The 18,525-nt window shown below is 45.7% G+C and overlaps 1 protein-coding gene across 5 annotated transcripts in view; it reads right to left on the reverse strand.

Annotated features, from left to right (window-relative positions):
- FRAS1 (Fraser extracellular matrix complex subunit 1) overlaps positions 1–18,525 on the reverse strand; it is a 468,008-nt gene that overhangs the window by 66,908 nt on the left and 382,575 nt on the right. For 4 of the 5 annotated variants that reach the window (XM_019516785.1, XM_019516786.1, XM_019516788.1 and 1 more), the window contains 9 exons: positions 18,297–18,445; positions 16,437–16,599; positions 14,930–15,062; positions 12,597–12,787; positions 10,947–11,100; positions 8,491–8,754; positions 5,231–5,419; positions 3,483–3,602; positions 2,084–2,263 (listed from right to left, as the gene is read on the reverse strand). In XM_019516785.1, coding sequence (XP_019372330.1) covers positions 2,084–2,263; positions 3,483–3,602; positions 5,231–5,419; positions 8,491–8,754; positions 10,947–11,100; positions 12,597–12,787; positions 14,930–15,062; positions 16,437–16,599; positions 18,297–18,445 — 1,543 coding nt within the window. The remainder of the gene's footprint in view (positions 1–2,083; positions 2,264–3,482; positions 3,603–5,230; positions 5,420–8,490; positions 8,755–10,946; positions 11,101–12,596; positions 12,788–14,929; positions 15,063–16,436; positions 16,600–18,296; positions 18,446–18,525) is intronic. The other variant, XM_019516787.1, reaches the window with a different exon arrangement.

The raw sequence follows: 18,525 nt of genomic DNA on the forward strand, positions 1-18,525 counted from the left end.
GGGGGGGGGGCAAGGCCACTGGAGTTGGCCTTGCCCCCGCCCCCGCTGCTTAGTGGTGATAGTGACAGTGGTGGTGTGGTGGGGGAGTGGGGTCGGGATGCTGTGGGGGGAGGTGAGGCCACCAACGCTGGCCTCAGCCTGCCCTTCCTCCCTTCCATCATCACCGCCTGCAGGGCTCACTTGGTGGCAGTGGGAGGAGGAGTGGGCCTGACATGAGGTGGGAAGGAGTGAGCACACCGTGGCAGCAGTGGTGGAGGAAGGGGAGGAGTGGGTCCAGTCCCGACATAGGTGTGGGGGGGAAAGCAGTGGGCCCAGCCCAATGCAGCAGCACCAGGGGAAGGGGAGAAGCAAGCCTCCTCCCCACCTCAGGCCCACTACTTCCCCGCCTCTCTGCCCCGCGTCAGCCCCAAGCCTGCTCTTCCCATCCCCTTGCCACCTCTGGGTCAGTCTGGGCCCACTGCTCCCCACCTCCACTGTGGCAGCCCAGCTTCTCCCCACCCTCGGCCACAGTCCTCCCCCGCATTGGACCCAGGCCCACTCCTCCCCTCCCCTGCCACTGCAGCAGGGAGCGGGGGAATGGGTCCAGACCCCAAGCAGCAGGAGGGAAGGGGGGAGTGGGCCCAGACAGGAAGGGGGGCACAGGGCTCCATCCCCGCCCGCTTCCCCCCACCTCCCACATCATTCTTGACGGGCAATTGGCTAGTAAAATTATATTTTCAAGAAACTCTCTTGTAAGTTTCATAATGTTGGCCAAAAAATGTTTCTAGAAATGGTTTCCTTTGACTGCACTTAAAGTCTAGGTCAATTTACGGCAAGCATGACACAAGTGGCATGGGAAGCTGCTGTCTGGCAAGCAGCAGGAGAGAAGAGGGAAGGGGAGGAGAGCAGCAGAACAGGGCAGTCAGAGCACAGCAGGGAGGGATAGGGAGCAGAGCAGCACTCATGGAGGGGTTGGGGCTTAAACTGTAGTACACTTGGACTTAGCTTGTGGCCTGCCTGCCAAAAAGGGTGGCCACCACTGTTCTAAGCTATTTGTGCACAAGCTTTGCATAGCAAATATAATTGTTTAAAGCAGTAGCTATAAAGTCTTTGCTGAATTTAGTATAAAGCCTACCCATCACATACAGGGATCTTTGCAATTAAGTTACCACTTCCTAACTGCTGTTGAGAGAAGGGGTTGGATTTTATATACCGAGATGAGTGCTGGAGAAGATAATGAACTAGGATACCATTGTCAACTAGAAATAGCCAGTTATATGTGATATTGGTTTTGCCTTTATAAAAGTTCTGGAACTATGAAACTGAGCATATGAAATGGAATCCCCAAATTATTCAATGTCTAGGTGTGGACAGAGAAAATGCTTATACCAAGGTAATGAGCATCATACCACTTAAAAAAGTAATGGACAGACAACACAAACTTCTACAGCAGATTAACTTAATCCAATCCAGTGAAGAATTACTCCTGAAAGAATCAGGTGTAAAACTCTACTAATATAGATTCCACTAGCTGAGGTTTTGTGTTTATTTCTACCCAAGTCATTTGATAATTGCTACCTAGTGGCTAAATTATTTAATAGCACCTACTACTCGAGAAGAGCTGCATATCTGTCTGTTCTTACTCTCAATGTGTTTTATATCAGTATACAAACCTGATGTAAATTACACTGGGGTATGTGAATGCCTCTCCACATTCTCCATTTTATCACATCAAGGGAGAGCAGCACTGCACTTACTGTGCCCTACAACTGTCCAGAAGAGCTGCCAACAGTATGGAAGATTTACACAAGAGTAGTGGCATAATCCCCAGAACAGATTGCTGAGTAAAGGTCACAATGGAAAATAAACTCAATGAATGATGGAATAATAATTTTTTGTGCAGATTCCAAGCATGACTCTTCTCCACTGACCCTGCTCTTAACCTCTCTGGGTTACTAGCTGGTTGTGTTCTTCTGGGTGATCTAATTCTGTGATCTCTTCTCAGAGGGCATTTTTCAAGCAGTCAACCTTTTAACATTTTAAAAGCCCTGAAAATCTCTGCAGTTGGAAAGAGTCAGCAGAGCAAGTCAATGCCTTTGCAAACCTGGTGAAGCGGCATGCTCCAGGTGCCCCAGCTGCGGCTGTTTTGTTATTCTGTACAGGAGCTCGGCAGGCTCGCTGTCCTGATCTGTGGCAGAGAGCTGCAGGGTTGTGATCTTCTTCACTGAATTTTCATCCAAGACCAAGCCTTTGTTAGCAATGATGTACGGAGGGAGCCTGTCCTCTGAAAGTACCAAGACAAGGGGGTCTGTGATGCAATCAGCTTAACCTCCTTCACACACAGTGTACTTGTATGCATACATGCACACACGCGCGCGCGCGCACGCACGCACACGCACACACACGTACAGCAGCAATTTTCAGAGACAAATAATTTTTTACCTGTTTTGGGCATGAGGATGTAATTCCACATTCAAGTATCACTAATGGAAGCCCAGTGGCAGTCATATCACAATGGGACTGATCCAAAACCCATGAAACCAACGGGAGTCCCTTTGATTTACTTTGATGGGTTTTGTGCTGGCCCTTTATAAATAATAAGCTATTTTTCAAATTGGTGGTTTCACTCTATGCCACCATTTTCAAAAGGTTTCGAATTTTCGATAAACAGAAAGCTAAACACAGTAAATTGCACATGAATACGTACCAGATAAGTGCATAATTTGTTTAAATGCAGAACACAGCACCAGTCCAAATTGGTTGTCTATTGCCTAACTTGTAACAAACATAGGTTATGTGCCTATTGCAAAGCACTCAAACCACTTAAGTCCTTAGTATCTTTCTACCCAAGTGTCTGCTATGTAACTTAATTGTAATCCTATTAATACCATACTATTGGGTGCCAGAAAATGGTGGAGGAAGGTAGCTCTAGGCTCTTCACAAGCCTTGAAATTGAGGGGAGCTAGTCAGTTCTGAAGCTGCTAATATCAAAGCACTGACTGCATTGGACAGGTAGTGAGCATGGCTTACATTGTGTCTAGATAGTCCCAAGGCTATGTATTTAAATGGAGTATGCTGTCATCAAGTTTAACTTCTTTGAATATCTTTTGTCAAAAGCATGATTTCAATCATGTATGGTTATCTTTCTAAAACCTATGCTTTAAAAAAGAACAGAAGCACTGGATTTAATGCAGGAACCACTGGTGGAAATCCATGGTCTGTGTTATGCCAGATAAGGTAAGATTATCAGAATGACCCTTTCTGGTCTTTAAATCTATAGGTGAAAGACTCTGTTTCATTTCCAACAGTCTAACAACCAGTGGCTCTTTTCTACAGCTCCCATGCCAGGGAATTTCTCCTTCACCCACACTTGGGGTCTTTAGGACCTTGTCACATCACTCCTCTTATATCTTTTATGCAAAGGCTGGCACAAGAGTGAGCCTTCCCCTTCCCTATCAATCTATAACCCTTAAGTACACATGTTTAGGTAAACCATCATTTACCCAAGATGCTAATATAGAATGACTGGTCCATCAGTTTGTTGCCTTCTGCATCAATCACATCAAAGTTAAAAGCAAAGCTCCCACCTGGCTCCCCTTTTTCATGACTGTATTCCACTTGCCCTGAAAAGGGAGCAGAGGGGAAGATGTGGTTAAATACAATGTGCATCGTCTGTTGTTGCTACCTATTTTGGAATCTGCCTAGCACCCTTCCCGCTAGCTCTTTAGCAGACCACTGGGTTTGGCACAGCTTCTGGATTGTGTGTTATTTTCCCTTCCCCTTCTCTTTCCCACCTCCTCTTGACACACCCTTTCAGAGATCACCTTACTGAAAAGCAAATCCTCACTGATAGATTTGCCTTACTCTTTTCTCCTTCTGCCTCTTTGGATGCTGACAGAAGTGACATTTGTCATGTGATCAGCCCCCTGAAAGCACTCTACACCAAGCCCTGACAGAAGTGCATGACTGCATGTGATCAGGGCTGGGATGATGCAGCCCAGCCGCACCCCCAGTGGTGTCTGCAGGATGGGAGGAAGAAGGTAGGGGAGGGAGCTCTGGGCTGCGGTTTGCCCAGCCTGAGATGGAGTGGGGGTGGATGGATTGGAGCCCTCCTGCTTTGTGGCCACCCCTCCAGTCCCCTCACCCTCCAGCTCAGGATGGGCAAACCCCAGTACAGAGCTCCCTCCCCTCCCTTCCCATCCTGCAGACAGCATCAGAACTGGGGGCGCAGGGCATGGGGAGAGAGACTGCAGGTAGACAGCCTCTCTCTGTTGGATCAGCTCCAAAGTGGAGCTCGATATCCTCCCCTGCCCCAGCCAAACAGTGAATGTCTGTTGGGTTGGGGGGCAGGAGTCGCTTTAACTCATGGAGCTTTCTGTGAAGGGTCATGACTTAGAGCAGGCAGCTGCATGTCTGTCAGCACCCTTTATCATCATCTCTCCCCAAGGCTATTGTGGATATATTTTTTAAAATATAACTTGCTGCTCAGCTCAGTGGTTAGCTAAAAATATCTTGATCTTGAAGGTGCCAAAGTGACTAAAGAAAAACAAGTCCCACTGAGGGTATATTTACATTACAAATCAAAGGTGTGACCGCAGCTTGTGTAGACCTATCTGAGCTATTATAAACTACTTTGGGTTCTTGGGTATTGATGTGCTAACATGGCCTTCAGCTACAAAAACATGAAGTCCTGAGCTGGTTTGTACAGCCAACAATGAAGCCCATATTGCCATAGTTGGACTGCTATTGGGATATGAATTAGCTAGCTTAAAGCTGTCAAGGCCCATCTCCACAAACAGCAAACACAACTCTGCATTACTGTTCACTGGAAGTCAATGGGACCCATTCCTCCTCCTCTTTGAGACACAAACACAAGATCTACGTAGCCTCAGGTTCAGGCAAGCTGATTTAAAAATAAAGCTCTCAGGAACACTTTTATGGCTTTCTAAGTAACACAGAACTGAGGAAGTCCAGGATCCTAGATCTCACATGTTCCTGTAGCAAGATACTATTTTTAATAATGGTAATCTTAAGTAGTGAATAGCGAGCGTGACTATTTTAGATAAGAGAAATGTGTACAATTCACTGCTCTCAGTTAAAGCAGCTAATAATTGGTGCTATATCTCTTCTGTTAATATAAGCAAAACAAAGCCCTTAGCTGTGAATTCTGTTTTTAAGGGCTTTTGAGGGAAAACAGCTGGCAAAGTCAGTTTTATTCAGCATAAATGAAAGAATCAAGAAACTTGCCCACCTTTATTTATATCGACTTGGGTGAAACTTTTGACAGGTCCCTTGACAGAGATCTGGACCAGGTTATCAATTTTAGTCAGCTGCAGACGCCCACTACTGGGATCTTTCTTCATGACGTATCTGAGCTTCAGGTCATCTGAATCGATATCTGCTGCTTTTAAGTGCTGATCTGTGATGCGTGCTACTGAGCCTAGACAGCAAAAGAAGGCATACAAACAGCTCCCCTCAATCCTCCCATATTGCTTGCCAAGACTCAATTGCATTATTTATAAGTAATGTCCTATACTTGCAAGAATCAGGGATTTTGTATGTGGCCGTTTCAAGGAAATTCTACTAATTTCCCCAAAGGAAAGCAGTGCGGCACCAGGGAAATAGTGGCAGGCTACCCAAATACTGCATCTAGATGCTTAGTTTGGCAAAGCAGCACAAAAATAGACCTTTCCCTGTGCAATGCTAATTTGAATGCCTAAATGGGAGTCTTTTAAAGGAGCCCACGTTTGGCATTTAACCAACAAATGCGACCAAGAGCAGGCCAACTCACTTAAAATTATGCTCCTCATTGAAAGCCATGTTCAACATCTTTATCAGTGACTTGGACAAGGGGTGAAAAGCACCTTGTTCAAATTCGCAGATGACACTAAGATGTGGGGAGAGGTGGGCACGCTAGAAGGGAGGCACAGGCTACAACTAGATCTGGACATGTTACAGGGTTGGGTGGATGAGAACAGGACGGGTTTCAATACTGACAAGTGCAAGGTACTGCACCTAGGGAGAAAGAACCAGCAGCATACCTACAGGCCAGGGAATTCCCTTCTTGTCAGCACACAGACAGAAAAGGATCCTGGAGTCATCACTGATGCCAAAATGAACATGGGCTGCCAACGTGAGGACGTGATCAATAAAGCTAACCGCACCTTGTCATGCATCCACAGATGCATCACAAGCTGGGCCAAGGGAATGATCCTGCCCCTGTATGCGACACTGGTCAGGCCGCAGTTGGAGTACTGCGTTCAGTTCTGGGTGCTGCACTTCAGGAGGGATGAAGACAGCACTGAGAGGGTCCAGAGGAGGGCCACCTGCATGATCGGAGGCAGCAGCGCAGACCCTGTGAGAAGAGGCTGCAGGACCTGAACCTGTTCAGCCTCCACAAGAGAAGGCTGAGAGGGGATCTGGTGGCTGTCTATAAACTTACCGGGGGACCAGTGGGGAATGGGAGAGGACCTGTTCCCCTGAGCACTACCTGGAGAAACTAGGAATAATGGCCATAACTTGAACCAGAGCAGGTTCAGGCTAGACATCAGGAGGCACTACACTTCACTGTCAGGACGGCTAGGATCTGGAACCAACTTCCAAGGGAAGTGGTGCTGGCTCCTACCCTGGGGGTCTTCAAAAGGAGGCTAGATAATCACCTTGCCAGGGTCATTTGACCCCAGTACTCTTTCCTGCCCAAGGCAGGGGGTCAGACTTGATGCTCTGCTCAGGTCCCTTCTGACCCTACCAACTATGTAACTATAAAACTATGAAAAGTTAAGTACGACACAGCCTTCATACCCTTAATTTCCTTTATCCCAAATTCCACCTTCCCCCCCTCAAAGATAGTAATGTCATGGATTTTAATAGGGGATGGAAACCTGTTTTAGAAAACAGAGGTGCTCAGGCAGTCGGCTGGGAAAAAAGATAACATTTTCTGAAGGAAGAAAGGGAATGGGAGGCTCACAGGTTTCCCTCCTGCAGATCTTAGAAAAGTGATTCTCAGCCAGAGTTCCATGACACTGCAGGGTGCCTTGAAATCCTTTTAAGGGTGTCACAGGGTGCCACACAATATTAGCACTGTTATGTGTACAAACGTGATTCACAAGATCAGCCCAGAGATTTCAAATAGGAATCCACTATATTAAAAATGTTCAGACCTGTGTGATCCTTCTGAGTTCTTTGCAACATGAGAACTGCTCTATTATCCTTCTACAGTCAGAAAACAAGTGAAAATTAAAATCTGGCATTTTGTGAGGGGTGTGTTGAGTCTAAAATGATTGAGTATTAGAAGCACCACAGGCAGCACCCCACCCCTAAGCTTTGCTTGAACACACCGTCATTTCTACCTATGTAGAGCTTTGAAGTTTCATTTTAAACAGTGCAGGAAAAAAACTCTTCCCCTGAAGTGTGTCTGTGCCACAGGAATGCTCGGCATTGCTCCCCACTTCTACTAATTCCTCGCCCAACTTTTTTATCTCCATCATGTACTGAATACAGACTATTTCCTTATTGTCCAGACCCCAAGGGCTCTGATGGTTTCAGACAAACCCTGACACTTCTTGATACTCAAAGTTGTATTGTAGTTTAATATTTTTGTACCTCTGGATAGGATAAAAAGCAAGTCTGAAATCCAACAGAGTAGCTCCTATCTTTATTTAACAGAATGACCCTTGCCAGTACGCTTTCACTGCTTTCTCAGTGTAATAAGGGTTCAAGAGTCTCTCCATAGCTGGAAGTTTGGAAAGAAAATGGAGAACAGCAGCAGGGTGATTAAGTGGTTAGATGGAATAGCTTCAAAGGAAACATGAAAACAAATGAGTGAGCTCAATACACTTCTTACACCCGTGTGCATCAAGAGTAGTCCCAGGGATACCACCTGAGTTATACCCATGTAAGATTAATATGAAAGAAGAATGGGGTCCAGTTACATATAACTTAGCTAAATGGAGGTAAATGGGAGAGGATGAAATAACTATATTGTAAGCTGAAAAGGAGAGGAAATATGTCAGGAATTTCCAAAAAGTATAACTAGGAGAAATGAGTGACATTTTCAGAAATGCCAATCAATGCAGAACATCGGAAAAAAATTCTCAAAGATGAGCTCCCTCAGGCTGTAGACGTCTCCTGGGGAGATGGTTGAAAGCACAAATTCTTAAGACATTCAAGTCTAGATCAGGCAATACACTAAGAATATAAAATGCAGGGAGCAAACCTGTACTTGCCACTCAGAGTAAATCTTACGTATCTCCACCCATTTCTAACATCTGATATTCCTTTAACATATAAAACCCAGAAATTTAGGTCTGCAATAAAGGTCTCCTTACTCCCCCTCTCCTACTGGCTCAAAAACATTTGGTTGAGATGTTCAAATCTGGCTTGAAGATTTAAACGCTTGTGCAGCTTTGATTATAATTAAAAGCAGTTGTGCATCTAAATCCCTTGGTTGGCTCTGAAAACCTCACTGGTCATTTTCTACATGGCTTATTCATCTCTACACTCATACCGTACCAGCTGGAAGCTGCAGGCCTCTGTTCACAGCTAATGTAGGCGGCTCATTCTTTGGCCGCTCCATGGAGAACTCCACCCTCCCCATCTCAGTATACAGTCCATCCGTGAGGGAGAATCTGAATTCATCCGACCATGCCTCAGCACCAGCTAGCGTGTAAACAATCAGTTTGTCCAGAACATCTTGGTAGGTAAAGGATGAGCCCTGTGACAGAATGCGCCCATTCTCCAGAGGTTCCAAATAAGACTGTCTCCTGCGCAGGTGACCTGAGGAAGAACAAGCACACTTACAAACAAGCAATGAAACATACCCAGGCAGAGTGGCCCCAGCTCTCCCTTCATCCATTAAGCTCTCACAACTTTCTTTTTAAATAGAAAGATATATGAATGTGGGATGTTCAAAGCTTACTTATCACTTACTTTCAGAAAGAGTCACTTTTTTCCAAGACAGGGATGGCGATTATTAAGGACATAAGGCATGCCATAGCGGGTCAGACCATAGGACCAGTTAGTGCAGTATCCTATATTTCAAAGTGGCAGAAAATGGATGCTAATGGAAACAGCATCCATATGTGCAGGGCCTATCCAGAATGTGCCTATCTGTCTACCATTTCCAGCAATTAGGGGTCTAGGAAGACCTAACTGAATGTTGCACCCCTAACTAACCACTGAAGGGCATAGCCTGCATGAATTTATCCAATCTATTTTTAACCTGGTTAAATTATCGGCATTCAAAACATCCTGCCAAGGACTTACACATATTAATTACACACTGTGTAAAAAAAAACCCCAAACCTTCCTTTTGTTTGATTTAAAAGTGTTACCTAATAATGTTTTTGTATGTTATCTAGTTCTAATGTTATGCATAACAGAAACTAATCAATTCTGTTTGTTTTCTCCATGACATTCATGGTTTTACAAACTTCTATCATATCATATCCTGGTAATTCTGAACCAGATGATCAGCAGCCTTAAAGCTCTTTCTTCATATAGACCTTTAGCTGTGTCCAGAGACAGCTGTTCTTTAGACAGCCTGGCAGGGTGGGTATGCTAAAAGCTTTGACCATGGTTGCTGAAAACTGTAACAGTCTTGTCTCAACTGCATTGACAAAAAATAGTTTTCAGGACTGCCTCCTGGAAAAGGTTTCTGGAGGAGGCAAGTGAACTGTGTCATTTTCTTAAGGCCTATAATGACTACACTTGCACCCACACTGTACCAATGACTATACATTGGCACCCATGTGGATCTGCACTGACCTGGGGAGAAATCCCAGAGGGACCACAGTGGAAAAACCTTGTGTATGGCCTATGATATAATGCCTTCATAAAACAGGCTCCCCCTCTGTAGTCCTCTGCACCTATCTTGGGTCAGGTCCTCTCTTGTCCTGAGAGCTATTAGAATCAGTGATTGCACTCTGGCCCCTGAACCTTGGTGGAAAAGTGGGGAGAAGGAGGCTGGATGGAAAGATGGGGAAAACACCTGTACCCTCCTGCTTTGTGCATTCCTGCTGTAGACAGACTGATCCAACCCCAATTGGCAAAAATGGTCTGGGAAAGTAGATCATTATGAACAATGAATTAAAGGTATCTGGGTGCCATAAGCATAGCCTAGCATTCACTTCCCACACAGTACCAGGTCCATCGGCATAAGAGGATTCAAAAAAGGAAATGCTTACTGCGTAAGGGTTGGTTTTAGCACATAAAACAAATGGTGGCTATATACAGTACCCATGTATAAATGGGCATTTATTGATCTTTTGACAGGGAATGTTTCCCATAGTGAAAACACATCCTAGTATTTTATGCATCACATGTACCAGCTACTGGGTCTGGGAAGGGTTTATTCCAGGCACAGGAAACTCTGGAACTTAAACTGTGTGCGCCCACTCTCCGTGGCTGTTGTCTAGTCCTGGTTTATGAATTCAACAAATAAAAGGAGACAGGTAAAGCTGGCTGCAGGAAGGCTGGGGTTGCCTGAGTTATCCTGATTTGTCTTCCCTTGGGCCAAGAGGGACCTTGTGAGGCCAAGACAAGGGCCTGCGTGCTGTAAGGCCAATTAGTTATTTTGTATTCAGAATGCAAAGCAAGTAGCAGTGATGAGTGTCTGTGGTGGTAAGCCTCACAGACAGTGTCCTCACCTGGCTACTTCCACTGCTGTGAGGCTTCTGCAGCTTCACACCATGAAGGAGTGAGCATCCCAGTGATTTTCTGTAGCTGTAGGGCTATGGAACAAAGTGTTCTGAGAGAGATGGGTTGCAATATTGCTCCTCCTTCCCCTGACAACAGACACTATCTCCTCCCCTGAAGGAATCTGACCACTCTTAGCAACTGGCATGTCACGGATGGTCAAATCCCCCTTGGTTTTGCCAGAGATCTAAGCACTGAACAAAAGCAGGTGACAGGGACACATCAGGCCCCTCTCTTAAAGCAACAGCTATTCCAAAAGTGCTATATCTTACCATGCCTGGGCTTTTGGGTAACAACAAAAACAAGTTCATTATCTGGCGTGTCCAAGTCCTGCAGGCTCAGGGAAGCATTGCTGATCACCACTCCCAAGCTCTCACGCATTCTCACAGGTTCCAGCACCATCTTTGGGGGCTCATCGTTCTGTCGCTACAAAAACACAAAGACTGACAGTCACACAGGAGAAGAGACACTTCCCAGACAGGCAAAAATTGCCCTGAGGATGAAGTTAAAAGGAAATTGCCTCAACTAGAAATCTGCACACTCAACTGATATTACTGTTAAAAGTTTTAAGCAGGTGGCGTTGGTAAATCAGGGGTGTCAAGCTGGACTGGTTTGCAGGCTGGATTGGGACTACACACCAGAACCAGCACAGAGGGCTGGGCCAGTGGGACACTGCATGCAGTGTGCCCCATGCCAGCCCCCAGGACTGCATGCCAGCTTCCAACCCCTGGGGCCAAGTCCAACCCTCCACACTACATGCAGCTCATGCCAGTCCTGCTCTGGGGTTAGCACTACATTAAGTATGAAGGCTGCACCAGGCATTGCATGCAGCATAAAAGGTCTGAGCTGGAGGTTACATGTGGCATCCGCCCTGGACTGGCTCTGGCCACTGGCTCCAGGGCCAATCTGGATCAACTCCCAAGCTGTCTTTGCATGTTGGAACTATTGCACAGGGCCAGTCTGACAGGGCACTGCATACAGCACACACCCCATGTTGGCTCCCTATGCCACATGCAGCGCGAGCCCCAGAGCAGGGCTGAGCCAAGCTACTTGCAGCATGCAGGGCTGGACTGGCTACGCAGGCTGTACAAGTCAAAGGGGGACAGAATGCAATGCTTCGCTAGACTGGCCCTACTGGCTGGCTTCGGGATGCATGGATGGCCTGGGGCCTGATCCAGACCAGCCTGGAGCTAGCACTCAAGCATGGGTCTGACATGGGCACCATGTGCAACACACATCCTGGACTGACCCCTTGTGCTGTGTGCAGTGCCTGTGGTGCCAAGTCCAGCCATGCACCAGATTAGCTCCACACACTTCGTATGGAGCATGGGGTTGATCTGAGACCCACGGGCTGGATCATGGAGAGCTGCGGGCTGGATCCAGGCCAGAGGCCCTAGGTTTGACACCCCTGTTATACATAGTCTCTGAAATATTGGCTAATAATCTGCACACTGAGATGGAGGGAAATCTTTGCCAATCAGTACCTCAGCCATGAGACCTGAGAAAGGGGTAGCAATGCCAATTTGTGCCTCAGCAGTGAGGCAGGGACTGGGTTGTTTCTCACAGTTTCAGTCTCATTCCCAGTTTTCCTGTGCTCCAGGAGAAACATCCTCTATGCTGGCCATCTGGGTACATTTTGTCCCACAGCTCTTTGAAGCTTACCTGCACTGAAGGGTGTTTTGCTAGTGTCTCACAAGGCTGCTTTCTTCCCACCCACTGGGTCCCCTCATGCATGAGAGGAGGTGAGCTGCATTCCTAGGGTCGGGATGGTGAACAAGAGAGAGTAAGGGGCACCTTCTACCCACTTATTCGCCTCTGTGGCCATTCAGAACAGGTCCCAATCTGGCCTAGGGTTAGTGGTAGCACTGTAGAAGCCACCCGCTCTGGGGGGAGGGTTTTGTCATTCCTCAGAATCTGTCTACCTGAATGGTGATGTTGATGCTCCATGTCTCAGGCAGGATGGAGCTGCTGCTCACAGAGAAGCTTAAGAGGTCGTGTGTTGGCTCAACACTTTCATGGACGCTCTGAAAGTAGTACACATGGTTCTCTAGCACATCTTGAATGGGGAATGATGCACCTGAGTCCGCTGTGCCCCCAGGGCCAAAAATAGCACCTGTAAACAAAGCACCGTCTGTGATAGGGCAGTTGTTTCATTGATATTTTTAAAAAAAAATAAGAAAATAATGGAAAGTTATGGCACTCCCAAGGTTTCCTTTCTGTAATTTACTATTAATATATTTAGAGACCCACCCCGAAAGCAGCTTCTGCTGCAGAAAGGAATAGTGTCCTTTTAATTACAGGGTCATCTGGTTCCTGTCCCCTTTTATTAGGCCTGTCTAAAGTGATAATTACTAATTCACCATCTTTCCACAGCACAACCTCCAGACTCAATCACCCTTGAAACTGTTTGGCTGCCAAGCAAATTGTCTATTAAAGACTGATCAGAGATTAGTCTTTTTGAAATACAAGCTTATGTTTGCTCTTTCACAGGACACAAAGAATAAGGATGCAGGGTACTGCATAACAGTCTGCATGGGCCAGAGCTAGTAAGGGAGCTGCTGATATAAACCAAACCGTTTGCCAGAACTTACCACATAGTGGTACCCTACAGAGCATAATTTGTTCCCTGTGCTAAGAACATAAAATAACTGTGGTAGCTGTGTGGTATCATTTAAAATGGTGCCTAAGGTGCTTCATGTGCAGTGCTATGTGACAGCCTGACTTGGTGTGGTGGCTACAATTATCCCAGTATCTTTTCTTGGGTCTACACTCTGAGCAACCTCCAGCCTATTATGTTAGAAAGAAAAAAACCCCGCAGAACAAAACATCACAGCAGCTGAGTGATTTACAGTTCAGCTTCTCTAGCCCCTAGGTCTAATCCTAGGACCACCAATCAATTTTAAAATGTCCTGCCACAATTACAGTTTCCACGGTGGAACCAAATCCCACAACCACTGAAGTTTTACTGATGATACAGAAGCACTGAAAGGAACAGTCCCTAGAAATGAAAGGGTCTGGGGCTTTCCCATTGCTCTGGTCATAAAACAGAGTTGTGAACTAAGACGCAATGGGGAAGGGATTCTGACAAGGAAAGCCCTTCTAAGAGCGCTTGTCCTGAGGCCTTGTTGCAAAAGCTAAGGGCTGGATACTATCTGTAACCTGCACATGCATTGGGGACTTTATGTAGATATGCTCCTGCCTCATGACCTCGGTGACATTATCTCTCATTATCTTCTCCCCATGTCCATGGTAGAAACAGCATAAAAATGTAATGCAGATACAGACTGTATTAATCTCTCTAGAGAGGTTGCTTGTTGCTGGGAAATGCACCTCACACAGGGTTTCCAACAGCAGATGCTGTCTGGGGAGTCTTTGGCAGCTCAGTGCAAAGAAATGGTACTGGTAGGTTCTGGGAGAAGCCAGCTGGGCAGCACACAATCTGTATAAGAAGGTTGCAGTCACTTGATTCCTGAGTTACACACAGATTTAAAGAGACCTGTAACTAGTGGGCAAAACCACTGGGCTCTCTGATATAGGGAACACCTGCCTCTGCCCCTCAGACAGAAGAATTCAGTGGAAACTGTCAGGGAGACTCACAGAGCTTCCTGCTCCTATGCTGTTTTTACCACAATAGGGAAAGATCTGGTCTGGAGTAATGACTTAAGAACTGGGGGCACACACTCATGGTGCCACTGAAAAATAGCCAACCTGGGATGCAGGGCAACAGCTGAACAACCAACAGTGTAATGGAAAGGGTTGCTATAGGCAAAATAATATGAAATGAAGTCGTCCTCTTATGAGCACCTACAGTGCATGAAGGCACATGTCCTAATGAGGAACACCCACAGATAATGGAAGGGACACCTCATAACTCTGAGGCGATATAATTATACACCAAATTCCTCCAGCTAAGCTCTTCCATAGCTTAGCTAGCTTTTAAACTTCATGCAACACTTATTAGATGGATTCAGGAAAGGGTTGCTATGGACAACAAGAACAGCCTGAGTTATGAGAGTAATCGTTAAATATTAAACAACGACTTTGTAAAGGCTCCTGGTCCAGAGCATGAGCCAGCCCTTTACTAATAAGGGTAAGCAGGAAAATTTCTCTGGGGGCATGTTATCTGCCTCTTAAAACCTTTCTCTGATGTAGCTGCAGCTGATCATGTTAGCTCCTTGATGAAATCCCCAACCCCACTTCTGTGTTCCTATTTCCTGATCAAAAGAAAGGGAAAATAGATGCATGTACAATTTACCTGTCTTTGTGTTTTCAATGCACCCATATATGGGTACAGTGATTATTGTAACCACCAGCTCTTGCATGGCTGTATCGTAGTCAGTGGCTAGGAGTTGGTGAATGGACAACGGGACCCTCCCTCCCTCATCAACCTGAAAACCAGGAAAAGGGAAATAAAACTCATGTGCTTTAGAAACAAAGGTAAGTTCCACATTCATTGCTGAATGGATCAAACACTCAGGGTAGGGGAGGGGGCAAGAGGGAAGAGATAATTCATGACACTGGCAGCTTAAGCTTAACCTTTTGCCTATTTCTGCATGAGTCCACTAGCATACAATTGCTATCAGTCTCTAATGGAGCAGGTAGAGAAGTAATTCCTGACATTCCCAGTGACACTGCACTTTTAAGAAGTGCCAACCAAACAAAGTTCAAGGTCTGCCCAATCCAAACAGGTCATGGTTAAGGCATGGAAGCTTCTGCAGGCAACAGCACTCCTGGAGGTAATATGGCAAGAATCACAATCATCCTCCTTTGACCCTCCCAACTCATGCAGCTGGGTGCCCATTTACAGCTGGGTTAACTAGGGGCAGTCTTTAGTATGAGTCTAGAGTGAGGTCTGTACTCATGCCTCTGAATCAATAGCGAAGGGTTTTCACTGCTCTGCCACACACTCCATCTCATGAACGACGCATGTCCCTGGCAGCTGAGGGGCACAGCTGCGCTGGCAGCAGTGGGAGCATGGCAGCGGTGGTAAGTGTGGAGCTCCCACAAATGCTGCTGGCACTGTTGGCAGCGGAGGGCAGGCAGTGCCTTTTTGCAGGGGGTGCACATGTACCCGCATGTACTCCCTATGCATCGCCCCTGCTCCATCTCCCTACCCCTGGAATATAAAACAAACCAAAGAGAAAATTGGGGTAAGGTGAGGGCTTACCTGCCCCTACCAGCTGCCCCATGCTGTTGAGCTAGCATCAATGTAACAGAGTGAAATGAGCAGCAGAGAGTATTCTGGCATGTCACAGTGACCTGGTGGGAGGAGTGACAAGCTGCATCTTTGTTGAGTGAGAAGTTTTTGATAGTGGAAAAAAGGGAGTGGAAAGTTGGGAAGGGAGGTAGGCTACATCAAACGGTTCAGATAAGCATTTTGGAATGCTGTATGTTGATCCAAACCTCCAGATGTTTTCATATTCATCCAGCACTAGCCCTAGTGAAAAAGCCGGACAACTCCTCAACTTTGATGAGTCAGCCTAGCTCTGTTGGCACCAGTGGAGTTATACTGATCTACTTCAGCTGACAAGCTGGGACCACTGGTTACAATGTAAATGAAGACAGGAGATTCAGCGACATGAGAGCACCCTCAATTTCCTCTGGTCATCAAAAAATGTACTAATGCTTTGCATGTGGAAGACACATCTATACTACTAGATGGTAGTTCACCACAGTGTACTGTATCCGGGAAACTTACTGTTCAGGGGTTTAGATCAAGCAAGTTCTCGTTGCCATTTTAAGCACTGGAACCTATTACTTACAGTAATATGATCAGCAAAAGCAATAACTGATGGTCTGTTATGAACAGGTGTGATGGTGATGGTAAACATCTGGCTGTCAAGCTGATTGTTGTCAGCATCGAAGACAGAAAAGTGGAAAATATCAGTGACTGGCTGATCACTGGTCTCAAATGCAGTTGTGTATCTGTGAATGTCAAAAATAGAATTGAGTCACCTATTATATTTAAACACTAAGTTGGAATATCTCTCTTTTCAGTGACGCATTGTTTCAGAGTTTTTTTGTTTTTGTTTTTTTAACTCTCCCACTTATTCAGAATGAGCTCTCTCTCCCCATTTCATTGTGTAAATAGTACTGACCAGGAAAAGGCTGGCCTGAGAGCAATGGTTGGAAGAAACATCCATAAATTTTGTCACATCACACAGCTTAATGCTGATGGGCAATCATGTTCTGATTCCCCAGCTCTTGGGGAACTGAGAAGCAGTGTATGAATGGCTGTTCATGGCATGTTCATGGCAGGTGGAGATTATTGAACAATTACAGTATTGTCCTAAGAGCAATACTACTATTCTTGTGAGAAGTATCATTACATTTTCTTTTCTTCTGAACAGCTGTCCCTGGGCCATATGGACAATAAAAATATGAAGAAGGATTTCCAAACATATTCAGCAGTGGCCAGACTTTGCTTCTCACTGAAGTCAAAAGGGAAACTCCCATCAACCTCAGCACAAAGAGAATTAGATTCATGTTGAGTGCTTTAGAACATTCCACTAAGAATTTTTTATGCAGTGACTTATTTATGTTCTTGAAAGGCGTTCACGTTCAACCTTCATTGTGACAACATTATTCCACAGATGCTCTGATGGTTTTGTTCCCTCGTGTCACTGTTGCAGCTGTGTTTTGTGTATGAATTTGCACACACACTGCCATGAGGATGAGGCTACGTTTGGGTCATAGTTTTATGTCATATAACAGAAGGAGGCTCTGGCTCCTTCTATTAACAACCCAATGACAGGGTGACCTTGTACCCTAACTGGAAAGAAAATCCAGAAAAGAAGTCACCACTATGTGTTACACCAGGTACTCAGCATGGACTATCAGAAACATTTTCTGCTGGAGCATTCTGCTGGATATTATCATTGAGACATTATCAGCAGAGCACAGGAGAGGCAGGACTCTGATGCCACACATGCTTTATGGCTGGAGCAGAGGCAGATCCAGAAAAGTGTGGTGGGTGAGGTCACATCATCCCGTCAGCTGTGCCTCACCCACCACAGTGACCTCATACCCAGTGACCTCAGGCTCATCAGCACATGTACTGCCAGAGATCCGCAAGCAGTGAGCTCTCCAGCTGATCAGCACAGAGCTAAACACATTACGCTCTCTGAGCTCACTGGATGGTTAACATAGGTCCCACCAGAGCTCCACTTGCACAGGGAGCTCTCATAGAGCCTGACAGGCCTTGTGCTGATCAGCTGGTGAGCTCAGAGAGCTCAGCACATGTGCACTGCACAACCAAACAGGTGTGGTGGCACTCAACCCCCTCACTCCCAATCCTGGATCTATAGAAAAGCTATTCTTTTATATCATTAGTTTTGATACTAACTAAAAAAGCAGCATGTCAACAAAAATATATAGTGATTTTGAAGCAGTGCAAGTTAACTTGCATTTTGTAAGCACAAAAGAACCCAATTTGATATACATAGTCACTGCCATTTTTAATATTATAAGATACAACCATATAGTTAGGAGTGGCAATCCTGGTACAGGATTATAAACACTGCATGTCCCAACATTAGTATCACACACTCCCTTGCAGATGGCGCAGACAGCCTGAATGTGCCCAATAAAAAGGTGGTCTGGTAAAAAAATGAGTTTGTTACCTGATCTTCTGATTGTTGATATCTTCCATTGTGAAATTATAAACCTCTGCAAGCTCCCCATTATACAATCCAGAGGCCCGTAAAAGGGTGCCATACACAGGCAGAGATATTAATTGAATTGTGATCTCTGAGTCGGGAGAATTATTATCCTAACATGAAAAATAAACCAAACAGCATAATTAGCTTTTGTTTCCCTACATTGGGCATGGAAGAAAATAAGGCAGATGAA

The sequence above is a fragment of the Gavialis gangeticus genome, unplaced genomic scaffold, assembly GCF_001723915.1.
Source record: "Gavialis gangeticus isolate Ggan-Ray unplaced genomic scaffold, GavGan_comp1, whole genome shotgun sequence".
NCBI lineage: Eukaryota > Metazoa > Chordata > Crocodylia > Gavialidae > Gavialis > Gavialis gangeticus.